This window comes from Anthonomus grandis, chromosome 10 (genome assembly GCF_022605725.1).
Source record: "Anthonomus grandis grandis chromosome 10, icAntGran1.3, whole genome shotgun sequence".
Lineage (NCBI taxonomy): Eukaryota > Metazoa > Arthropoda > Insecta > Coleoptera > Curculionidae > Anthonomus > Anthonomus grandis.
In genome coordinates, this window is record NC_065555.1 from 16,509,998 (window position 1) to 16,522,491 (window position 12,494).

General features: G+C 33.3%; 1 protein-coding gene across 12 annotated transcripts in view; it reads right to left on the reverse strand.

Moving 5' to 3' along the window:
• Positions 1–1,204: 1,204 nt before the first annotated feature.
• The window catches only part of LOC126741639 (cytoplasmic dynein 1 intermediate chain), a 90,333-nt gene continuing 79,043 nt past the window's right edge, over positions 1,205–12,494 (reverse strand). For all 12 annotated transcript variants that reach the window (XM_050448164.1, XM_050448162.1, XM_050448160.1 and 9 more), the window contains 2 exons: positions 3,580–3,846; positions 1,205–2,152 (listed from right to left, as the gene is read on the reverse strand). In XM_050448164.1, coding sequence (XP_050304121.1) covers positions 2,009–2,152; positions 3,580–3,846 — 411 coding nt within the window. In that variant the 3' untranslated portion in view covers positions 1,205–2,008. The remainder of the gene's footprint in view (positions 2,153–3,579; positions 3,847–12,494) is intronic.

A 12,494-nucleotide genomic window follows, 5' to 3' on the forward strand; every position in this document is an offset into this window, starting at 1 on the left:
CTAATTTAGTTGCAAAATTTAATAACAAGGCGACGCCTGACAGAATTAAGGAAGAGTTAATAAGTTTTGCTGCTAACTGGGACCTTTACAAGTTATCTCTTCAAGAAACGTTTGCTAAAATCGATATTTCCAATCGTAGCGATAGCGATGACAGTGAAGGGGAGGATGATAGAGACGATGTGCAAGGAGATTGGAAAGATACAATTACAGTTTGCTCTTGCAGGGATTGCGTGTATTGCTGTTACGTTGCTATTTTAAAATATAACTTGTATCAGGAGGCGTATTCAGTCTTAGCAACGGTTTATCATTACATTTTGAGTTTGCCAATAACCCAGGTGTCATGTGAGAGATCATTTTCCATTCTCAAATACATTAAGAATAGACTAAGAAATAGATTAAGTGATAATTTGCTTGAATCTTTCATGCTTATGAATATAGAAAGATCTCAACTTAATCAAATAGATAATGAAGATATTATAAATGAGGTGGCAGAGTCCAGTACCTTGTATAAAAAAAGTACTGAGTTTTTTTGCATTTTCTATGTTTTGTTTGAGAGTTCGTTGGTCCTTTTTCATTTTCTTATTTTTAAAACTTTTCGGTTGTTAAGCTTGTTTGTTCTTTCTTTTTAATAGTTGACTGAAGACTGAATTTAAAGAAAGAAAAGTTATAATTTAGGATAATATTAAGACATACATATATTATTTGTGTTATAATTTTTTATTTCGTTGTTTACTGAATTTACGTTGATTTTTTAAAATTAAATAAAAAAATGTGTGTTTGTAGGCACTAGCGAATTTTTTTAATATAATTCATCAGGGCTAAGTGGGCCGCTTCGCCCGAAAATTTCTCGGGCCGGTTTCAGAGAGCCCATCCGTCCCTGATTGTATCACATAACGATGACAATTTTCTCCATTTTCACAAATTCACTGAAAACGTTCACTATTGATGGCTGCTAAACAAATACTAAACAACGTCTTCAAACTTGAAACATATGCTTTATAGATTGTATACTTTCTAATACACTGGTATTTTTCAAACTACTACCGACGTCTCTAGGTCAGGCCGGGGACTTCTGGGACCACCCTCGTATTGTAATACTCACCTTATTACCTCTGCACCACCTAAATTTTACTTTTAAACCTAATTTAACTTCAATTAAATTATGGGAGTACTAATGGGCATTGATGCAATAGAACCAGACACGTTTCTCCTCATTAAATGACGCTTTAATTTCAAATAATTTAATAATAATATGTACACAGCGGCACAAAATATATAAAACAATCAATAATAAGTATCAAAAAAAATCACTAGGGTATCGTTAATATTAAAAATAAATTAGCTATTTACATGCAAAATTAACAAACCAAAAATGAGGGGAAAGCTTCAGATAAATCACTAACCAAAATGAATGGAAAAACCCATCGTTATTTACGTCTTGTGTTACTAATATTATTTTTATATAATTATTTTCTTTTTTTAAGCACATATTGTTATGTAATAATTTTATGATCAGAGGGAGCGGAAATAATGTTTTCCACTCCCCTTGAACGGTTTTTATCGGTTAACAAAAAAAAAATAACAAGAAGATTTACAATCTATTTCTGAGTAAAAAAATTCACACCTAATCCGTTTTCTCTATACAAGTACAAGTTAGTAATCACAATGATACCGTTTCCAATCTTTTAATCTTTTTCTGCAATGGAAAATAATTAAAAGGGGGCAAACTCTTAGTGCAACTCTTTAGTTATGGCCGTCTAGTTTAAAGTTAAAATAAAAATCACCATATTTATTAAGATAATTTGGATTATATGAACTATTTAACACACACATTAGCATTCGCTACATTGTGGTAAACGGGGTTGCACTTATTTTAATAATTTTTTCTTATAAGTTACCCGTTAAGTCCAGTGTATTTTGTATAAATAAATGGACTAAAGGGCCGAGGAGCAAAGGGGAAAATGGTTAATGTCCTAAAAGCGTTTTCAAGCTAAGAGTATCGATACATTTAAAAAGAAGTGTTTGTCATGCTAGGTACGCTGGATATAGAATGATTTAATTTCTCTAATTCCTCGTCCACTTGGCTGTTCCTCAGTTCCTGTGTAGTGTAAAGGAATTTGTTCCATTCGTCGTGCCTTGGATGCGCGAAGTTCTGGAAAAAAAATATAATTTCAGTTTAGTACAGTAAAATCCAGTTGAAATTTTAAAAAGTACGTAAGACAATTTGATTTTAATAGTGGCTTTTTTGGTTGCTCAATAGGAATGATATAATTTTTTATGTAAATCAGATATTTAATTCGATAAATGTATTTAAAATTGTATTTTGCCTTTTCATAATACTTGATAAATAAGTAACATTTATTCAGTTTCGCTTGGCTGAAATTTCTTTGACGAAAACTAAAAGGTTCAGTAAATTTGATCTGAGATGAAATTTATTGTTAATTGATTAGATTTAGAGAAGAAAATTTGTAACAAACAACAAACAACAAATAATTCATTCATATTTAGCAGAAGCATCACTGTTTATACAAAAATCAAGGACCCTGCTATACAAGAATTTAAGACATAAATGGAACAAAGACCAGTTGCGAAACATATCAAAGTTACTAGCACTTTTTTCTCTGGAATAATTACTTCACATTACTATACACGTTAGAACTTAAAAATTAAGAAATATTCAAAATAATGGTAACCTCCGGCCGTGTTATAAATATTTACTGTTAGTGTTTTTTACGGAACAACAATAATAATATAAGTAAAATTTTCAAATGGTTTTATGAAGGCAATGGTTTCGAATTTGGATGCATCCTTTTGTCTTCAAGATGGTCACATAAGTCCCACACTAAAGAATCGAACAATCTCGCTAGAGTGTAAGAACCTTCTATCGAAAGGGACCAGAAGCAAGAACCTAGAAGTGGTGCCCTAGAAGTGGATTTAAGACGATCAAGTAAAACAGTATCGGACGCCTTAAGTATTTACATTATTTGCGGAAATGCATAACATTCTTTAAAGCGTACATGTCTGCTCGGACTATTCCTATGATTATTATTTCGTTTATCACCATTTAATAAATATTTGTGTGGCGATTTCGTTAAAAGATTTTAATTCGGTTCAGTGCTTTTATTATTAAAAGATAAGGTTACAACTATGCTGTTCTTAGCTGGCAATATATTTTTAGTATTAAAAGGTGTAAGGTACATGGTGCCTAAACTGAGATTTTCCGACTAGTTTCTTTGATCTAAGAACCCCCGGGCCCAAAATCCCATTACATACGGCAGTTTAGGTTGAGACCTGGTTTTTTTTTTGCTAATTCTCTCAGCAAGTGTTTAGTATTTATTTTATGTCCACAAATAAATGTTATATTCTTGAGGGAGTTTTAATATAATAAACGCTTTTTGTACCTCAAACACTTTGTGAGTTACAAAGGTTACTAAATGTCTGAACCTTTCTCCAAATTTTAAACAGATATTAGGCGCTTTACATTCATACGCATGAAATCAACCAATACACCCAACAAAGCTTTAAGCCAATTTTAACTACAAATCAACAGTTTTTCATACAAATCATCATTTTTCATACCTCCGCCACATCGTACACATGAATCTTTCCGGTATTATCTCCAACGGTAACATGCAACCCCGACGGAGTCCAGGACACCTTATTTAAAGCGGGCATTCCGTCCACGGTCATACTGGCCGCTGGTACTTCGGTGTCCTGGTTAAGGTTCCACAAGTCTAAACGCCCGCAACAGTCGACTGCGGCGAATAAGGCCGGATGGACCGGAGACCATTTCACGTCTAAGACGTAATCTCCGTTATCGTCGAACGAGTAAATCGGTTTTGTGTCCTAAAAGTGAACCAAATATGACATTTTAATTGAAGTATTGAGGTATTTTTAACTTAAACAGATTCAATAAAAAGTGTGGCATATCTTTGTACACTTCTTTATTGACATAACCCTAAAGAAAGTAGTAATTATTAAATTTATCCGTTAGTAAATCGCAACCCTGCATCTGAGATATTATACTTTTTATCGGTAGTGGTACATGGGTTATGCTATCGGGGATTAAAACAGGCACAAATAGAAAAAAATTGTTTTGGCATAATTTACTATTCAAAAGTTCATGGCGTTCCATGAAATCAGTTGAGATTATAAAGACAATAAAACAGAGAGTCAATGGTCTCATTTAGTTTATCAAAGATGACACGTGTTTCGTCCATGTCATCATCAGATCTGTAGTTGAAAAGCAAAGGGGATATTTAAAAAAAAAACTATACCAATACTAACAAAACACAACATTAAAACGTATCCAAGAGACATTAGGGTCTCATAATTTAAAATAAGAATTATTTTTTGAATACGTTTTAGAGTTGTGACGTAACTGGTACATTTAATTTGTAATTTTTTTATATATAAGGTTCTTTTCCCTTTCTTTTCAATCACAAATTTGATATTGCCTGTTGGGAGGCAAAACACGTATCTTCTTTAATAAACTAACATAGACTAAGACTATTGACCTTGTGTTTCATTGTCTTTAAAATAATTTTTCATATTTGTTGATTTCTAAGTAAAGAATGTATCTTTTGGATTAGTTTTTTATAATTTTAAAATAAAATTAACACTCCTAGTCTCTGAACCCAGACAACTAAATATTTAAACATTGAAACACAAATTGTTCTCATAATAAAAAATACAGTGAAAGCTCCCATAAGCGGACACTCACGGTTCCGTAACTTTTGTCCGCTTATGGGAGATGTCCATTTAAAAGAGAGCATGTGAGTATAGAGTATAAATAACGGGGTATATAATCATGAGGAAATGAGGTAATACATAATCATGGGGAAAATGAAACAGAAACTCGCCACATTTTTAAAGTATGTATTTATGAAGTGTATTTTTGAAAGTGCTCTGTACTCCCAAGCCTCATTTTACGATTTATCTAGGGCTTTGATTGTGTGGAGCATAATATTCTTCTTCAAAAGCTCAACCACTACAAATTTTGTTCGAGAAGTCTGTCACTGCTACAGTCCTACTTGAGTGACCGAAGTCAGTTTGTTTGTTTTGGGAGATGTAGGTCTCAGAGTTTGTCGATTGAGCATGGAGTGCCTCAGGGATCCGTTCTCGGGCCTATCCTGTTTCTTATATTTGTTAATGACCTACCAACTTGTCACCCTGATTGCACTTTCTATTTGTATGCTGATGATACTACATCCCTGTGTACTAATAGGAGTTGCGCAAACATTTCGCTCAAGGCTCAAGAATCTTGTTCTCAGTTTAGAGACTGGGCCGTTTCCAATAGATTGTGCTTAAATGAGTCCAAAACTCAAAATATAATTTTTTCCCTTCGGGACGTTGATTCCCAGCAACAATCTTTAGGTGTGTCTGTGGATTTTCTGGGTGTTAGATTGGATAGTGGTTTGACGTGGCAAGGTCACATAGATGAATTGTCAACCAAATTATCAAGGTGTACTTTCCTGATTCGCAATTTGTCTGGGTCTGTCTCCGCAGGTACTCTCAGGACAGCTTACTTTGGATATTTTCACTCTCTAATGACGTATAACTTACTAAACTGGGGTCATTCAGCGCATATGCCCAGGATTTTTGCATTGCAACGTCGATGTCTGCGAGTGATTGCGCAGATTGGAAACAGGGATTGTTGTAGGGTCCACTTCAGGCTTCTGAGAGTTCTCACCTTACCAAGCGCCTTCATACTTCTGTGCCTTGTATTCATTAGGGAAAACCTACCCAGGTTTGCGACTCATGCTAGCACTCACAGTCATGACACCAGAAATAGCGGCTCCTTGGTGGCACCATTTAGGAGACTCGAGCGTACCCGTAATGGCGTGTCTTATTATGGAATTAAGTTCTTTAATGTCCTGCCGGTCTCCGTTAAGGTTAAAATTATTATAGTCCAAAGTAATGGCGATTTTTTTTAACTTTCATTTTCACTAACGGCCCTGAGATTGGAATGTTCTGACTTCTAGCTTTCACAAACCACTCAAAACATGTTTTGTCTATAGCAAAACCTTCCTTTTTTAAAAAATCCTTCTTTTGATTTATAATAGTTCCTGATTGCCATTTACTTCTGATATCTTCCTTATTTTTTGCAATTTCAGCTGCTTGCGTTTTCCCAATATTAAACCTCTTTGCCAAATGACGAACTGAAACACTTTCTCTGTCTAATACTTTAACAACTTCCATCTTTTCCTTTAACGAGAGCATCCTTTTTTTTGGTGCCATTTTACAGTTACAATAATAAAATATCTCAATCAACTACGAATTTGCCTGAATTGAAAATAAACCACAAGATTACATACTGGCTAGCCAACAAAATGCGTAAATGGGGAATCACCTAATATAAATCGAGGAATTACCGAATTTTATGTATGTAGATATGTGCATTGCAATAAGCGGAACTAAAAATGCTTATAAGACAAAGGTAAAACATTTTTTAGTCACCAATGCTTTTTATTCATTTGAGGAATTCCTGAGCTCAAATTTCAGTGCTATTGCATAGGCTGGGTCTCTTGACTTTTAGTGTTAAGTGTTTTTAAGCATTACTTTTTAGGCTTATATGTGTTTTATTTTTGTTCTTAGGTAAAACGAATTTTACAGTTTAATACTTTTATTTGGAGTTATATTTTTGACTGACTTGTGTAAAAGCTTTATACTTTTTGGCATGAATAAATAAATAAATATGCTATATATCTATATGTATGTATGTATACGCATACAAAAACATAAATGATTCAACACATGGTACGAGAATTAAAAAAAAATATATTATTTACCTTTTTGAAAAAAGTTTGTCTGACGAAATTTCACCATCTTTTGCTGAAGGAGACAATTTTCGTAATAACTTTCTAAATTTTTTAAACGTTGAAATGCAGTGAAATCATCTTTAGCAAATTTTTTTAATATAGAAATTTGATTTAGGGCTTCCTCATATGAATTTATAGTTTTTGAACCTCTTAGTGGGTTCACCAGTTCCACTTCTTCTTCTGAGCCGTTTGGACTACCATATTCAAGTTGGCCTGGGCTTTCCACATCCAAATTCGAAAAGTTGTCAATGGAATTTTCTTCTGTTGTTATGTTATTGTCTAAGGCCAGGAAATCATCTATTTTCTGGGGGTCTGCTACTCCTACATGTTTGGCATGTCGAAGTAACTGAGCAAGTGTCGCTAAGAGCAGATCGTCTTCAGCATCGCAATAATTTTGCTCAGCAAATTCTGAGCTACATCCACTTTTTCTAAATCCAGCTTTGCCAAAACAGTTCTTAATTGTAGAGGAATTTACTTTATCCCATGCTGTTTTTATAAAATACAAAGCTTCTAATACATTAATAGACTTTGTAAGCTCAGATGAGCTTTGGACATCGTCAATTTTTGTTAAAATATGTTTTAAAATTAAATGCCGATAATAACATTTAAAGTTCTGTATAATACCTTGATCCAAGGGTTGACAAACTGAAGTTGTGTTTGGCGGTAAAAATATAATTTTCACATTTTTCATTTTCAGATCACGAGATTGAGAGCATGCATTGTCTAAAAATAAAAGAACTTGCCTTTTTTGGATTCCCATTTTCCGGTCGAATTCCAGTAACCACTCAGACATGATTTCTCGGGTCATCCATGCCTTTTTGTTGGATTTCCAAGTCGCTGGTAGATCCTTAATAGCAATGTTTTTTAAAGCACGGGGATGAGCCGCTTTCCCGATCACAATGAAATCGCATTTTTCACCGGCCATATTTGCAGAGAATAAAATGGTTAGTCTACCTTTAGACAACTTTCCACCTACACATGTTTCTCCTTTAAGGGACAGAGTTTTTTCGGGCAATGCGCGAAAAAAAAGTCCACTTTCATCTGCGTTGTACACGTCTTCTGGTTTGTAGCCAAGCAACATGGACGGAAGTTTCTCCAAAAATTGTGACACATCAACATGATTTACTGCAGCATCTTCGCCAGATATGCATTTGAAACTCACACTATATCTCTTGCGCTACTTTTGCAGCCACCCGTCGGACGCATTGAAATTATTATAGCCCAAAGTAATGGCGATTTTTTTAACTTTCATTTTCACTAACGGCCCTGAGATTGGAATGTTCTGACTTCTAGCTTTCACAAACCACTCAAAACATGTTTTGTCTATAGCAAAACCTTCCTTTTTTAAAAAATCCTTCTTTTGATTTATATTAGTTCCTGATTGCCATTTACTCCTGATATCTTCCTTATTTTTTGCAATTTCAGCTGCTTGCGTTTTCCCAATATTAAACCTCTTTGCCAAATGACGAACTGAAACACTTTCTCTGTCTAATACTTTAACAACTTCCATCTTTTCCTTTAACGAGAGCATCCTTTTTTTTGGTGCCATTTTACAGTTATAATAATAAAATATCTCAATCAACTACGAATTTGCCTGAATTGAAAATAAACCACAAGATTACATACTGGCTAGCCAACAAAATGCGTAAATGGGGAATCACCTAATATAAATCGAGGAATTACCGAATTTTATGTATGTAGATATGTGCATTGCAATAAGCGGAACTAAAAATCGTCCGGGTATTAGAGTTTCGCGTCCGCTTATGGAAGATTTTTTGATCACATACAGAAAAATCTAGTGTCCGCGTCCGTTTATCGGAATGCGTTTAACATTAAAAATGATATGCTGAAATTCGGTTCCAGGAACTTTGTCCGGAACAGAGATGTCTGCTTATAGGAGCTGTCCGCAAGGAGAGCTTTCACTGTACTAACCTCGAAATTTAATAATTAAAAAACAACTATTTCAGGGAAAATATTTCAAAGCCAATAAACCTACACATTTATTAACCCTCTCGAATTAGTCTTAATATAAAATTCACAGTTCTAATTAAAATAAACTGGTTAATTAATTAAGAGACGACCCGTGGAAATCAGATTCAGCTGTTTAAGATGGTCCTTAACCTAGAAGATTAGCCAATAAAACGGATAAAATGATTAATTAATTAAGACAAAAATATCGTAATAGATGCAAAATAATTAAAAGTTGGAATGCAAGAGTTATGATCTTTAAATATGAACAAACCAAGATTAGGGCTTTGAAATTAAAATGTATATCCCAAAAAGGTTATTTAAATAAAACAATAATAAACTGCGCTAATTAAACTAACTTAACTAAATGTTGAAACCTAATTAAACATTTAAATTAGCTGCAGTAAAAGGGTAGTAAATTCGTTGGTATTATGTATTATATTCGGTAGTAATTTCGTAAGCATAAATAATGGGATTTTGATAGGAAATAATTAAAATAAGAAAAGGCGTCTATTTGTCTGAAAATTAAAATTTATAGCAATGCACTTGCAAAGAATCTGAAAATAGGATAAAATATTTTGTTCAAACGTATTCATGGTGTCCAGAAAGTAGATATGTATAGGTCAAAATCTGTTTTTAAATTTTTTACAGCAACTGCCAAACAAGTGTGAAAATTGGGTTTTTATTGAAAAAAATTCAAAAGTTGCAATATTTTTTAATCAATTTATAAACATATTTCGACCTATACATTGTTGGCTTAAAATGTTCGAAAGTAGGTTAACTATCATCCCCTTAACTCTTTGAGGTACAGAAAAAATGGTAAAAATTTACCCAAGTGGTACAAAAAAAATTATTCTTATTTATAACAAAAAAACATAAAAAGTAGTTCAAGGTGCTCTAAAATAAAACATAACATTGAGAAATATTAAATTTTTTACTTTTTTCTTTAAAAAACCCATGGTACATATTTTGACCCACCATACCACTGCCTAAAGTTATTTTGTATGGTAGGACTGAAAACAAGACTTGTTCTTTCCCAAACATAGGGGAACTTGACACACGCTGCAGGTCCAGTTTGTGCGTATTTCAAATTCCTTGGAACTACAGACTTCACATCTTCATCTACTGGTTCGTACTGGCTGATGTGTACTTTGAGTAAGTCTAATCGTTTCTGGTTGGGAAGGTTTCCTTTTTTTGATGGGAGTTGGTAATGGTTTTTCGGTACCCTGTAACGATGTTACCAATTTGTCAGCAACTAGATGTTCTACAATATTCAAACAAAATTCTTTCATGTTCATTTTAGGCCCTTCAGATAACTTGTAAAGCAAGTAAGCATTAACAACAGCAGCATCAATAAAGAAAAACATGATTCTATGCCACCATTTTTTGTTTTTTCGGTCGAGGCCGTACACTGCCCTCATTTGGTCAAATTGATCTACTGAGTTCATATGTTTAGTGTAATAAGTCAGCGCTATTGGGCAAGGTATGTTTTCTACACTGCCGTCTTTCGCTTTTCTTTTGGCCTCAGTTTTGTCATCTGAGTTGTGATAATTTGAAAGAAGGTGAACTGTTCTTTTATAGCGCCATTTAAATACTGAAAGTCCTGTATTACGTACCAGTCACAGTCACCTCTGTGCATAGCTTTATCTTCCAGAAATTGGGGCATGTTTTTTCTGGTATGTCTAACAGCACCACAGGCATATAACTTTTCTTGATACAGTTGATTCATTAGGGCTACATTTGTAAAAAAGTTATCAAAGAAAATTTTATGATACTTGTGTTTTAAATTTTGTGTCATCTGAAGCACTACTTTGGTACCCAAACATTTTTCTGCAACAGGACCGGTTTTGCCACAATATATTTCAAAATCCCAGCAATATCCAGTGCTGTCAGCTATCATCCACACTTTATAGCCTCTCTTTACTGGCTTTGCAGGTATTGTTTGATCGTAGATCGGCCCTTAAACTTTATCATAGACTCGTCCACTGATAAAAATTTATGAGGATGCAGACAGTCTTGAAAATTGGATTTCAACATTTCTAAAAATGGTCTTACCTTATATAATTTATCAAAATTATCGGAATTTCGGTTGGGCATGAAGTTGTTGTCATTAAGATGTACATTACTTAGGAGCCAACCAAAGTGATGGACAGTTACTAGTCTACTAATATAGGGATCATGTAAAATTGGATCTGTACTCCAGTAATCCCGATATGGCGGCAGCTTTTTGATATCCATTAGTAAGTTTATACCAATAAATGTACGCATTTCTACACTCTCGGTGGGCTTATAACTTTTGCCGGAATTGTGAAAAGTTTGCTCTGCGTAAAGGTTTGTTTGAAACAACATATGTTCGACAATTTTGTCTGAAATCAGAAGATTAAAAATATTATATGGTGTCACCCTATCTAGTTCCTTTATGACTTGGGCTAGTCCTGAATATTCCATAAATTGGACAGGTGGAACCGTTTTATTATTCTTACTCCACTGTATTTTGAATAATGTTTTTAATTCGCTCAGTGGAATAAGGTCTTCGGGGTCCCATTCCTCTGGCTCTTTATTAGATGATGATATTACCATATTATCCGGTTCTGATAAATTATTTGTGATTTCTGGCTCGTCTACATCATTTCCATTACAACTATCATTATCCGAGTCGATATCTGATGGAATGCCTACAAATTCACTGTCCGAATTTTGAATATTCTCAATTTCATTATAAAGATCGTTTTCGGTCAAACCAATAAGCTTAAAAGGTAATGGTTCTGGAAATCGGTCACTTGCCATATTTTGCTCCTACCTCAAAAAAAAAAACCTTACTTGTATGGTGGGACAAAATTTAACCCATAGATAAATACAGAATATAGAAGTAAGTAACTCAATAATTTCAAATTATTTAGTATAAAGCAGTGTATCAAATATTTTTAACAAAAAAAAACAACAAAACTTAAAAAAAAATAAATATCTTACCCTTTTTAGAACGAAACGTGCAACAACAAAACATAAACAAACAAATAACCACTTGAATCACTAGGCATAATCTAGCGACATCTGCACTTTATACGCTTAGTCTCTAAGGCTTATATTATCATATAGTCAGACGGTTTAATAAATAAACCGACGTACATTACTGGGAAAAAAACAATTGTAGGTGGGTTAAATTTTACTCCAACATACATGTAGAGTTGTATAATAGGTGGGTTAAATTTTGTCCCTAAGTACTTCAAAGAGTTAATGGATTGCACTTATTTTTGGGAAACCCGGTATCTAGTTTTAAATAAAAATATAATTAGGAAGAAAATAGATTTTCTTAACTTTAAATGACGTAGAGTTTTAAAATAATTTAAATGATTTTAATTAAAAGGTCAAATAAAAATTAAACAAAAAGCTTAAAATTAAAATGGGAAATAAAAAGCGTTTATATTCTTTTTTGTAATAAATTTTGTAATATATTAGCACAAAAAAACCAACAGAACTTATCTCAGAAGTTCACAAGAAAGCTAGAGATTTTACAATTGAGTTACCATGTCTTCTCATAAAATAAATGGTAAGGGTCTATTTATTTTTGAGAGTCTTGGGATAAAATCCATATATGAGAAGGAAATAAAAATGTTATTCAAATAAATGTATAAGAAACTGAAACTACTATTATTAATTTTATTGAAAAGTCCATTTTGGAAGTGGAGTGAATGGTTAATATAAGCT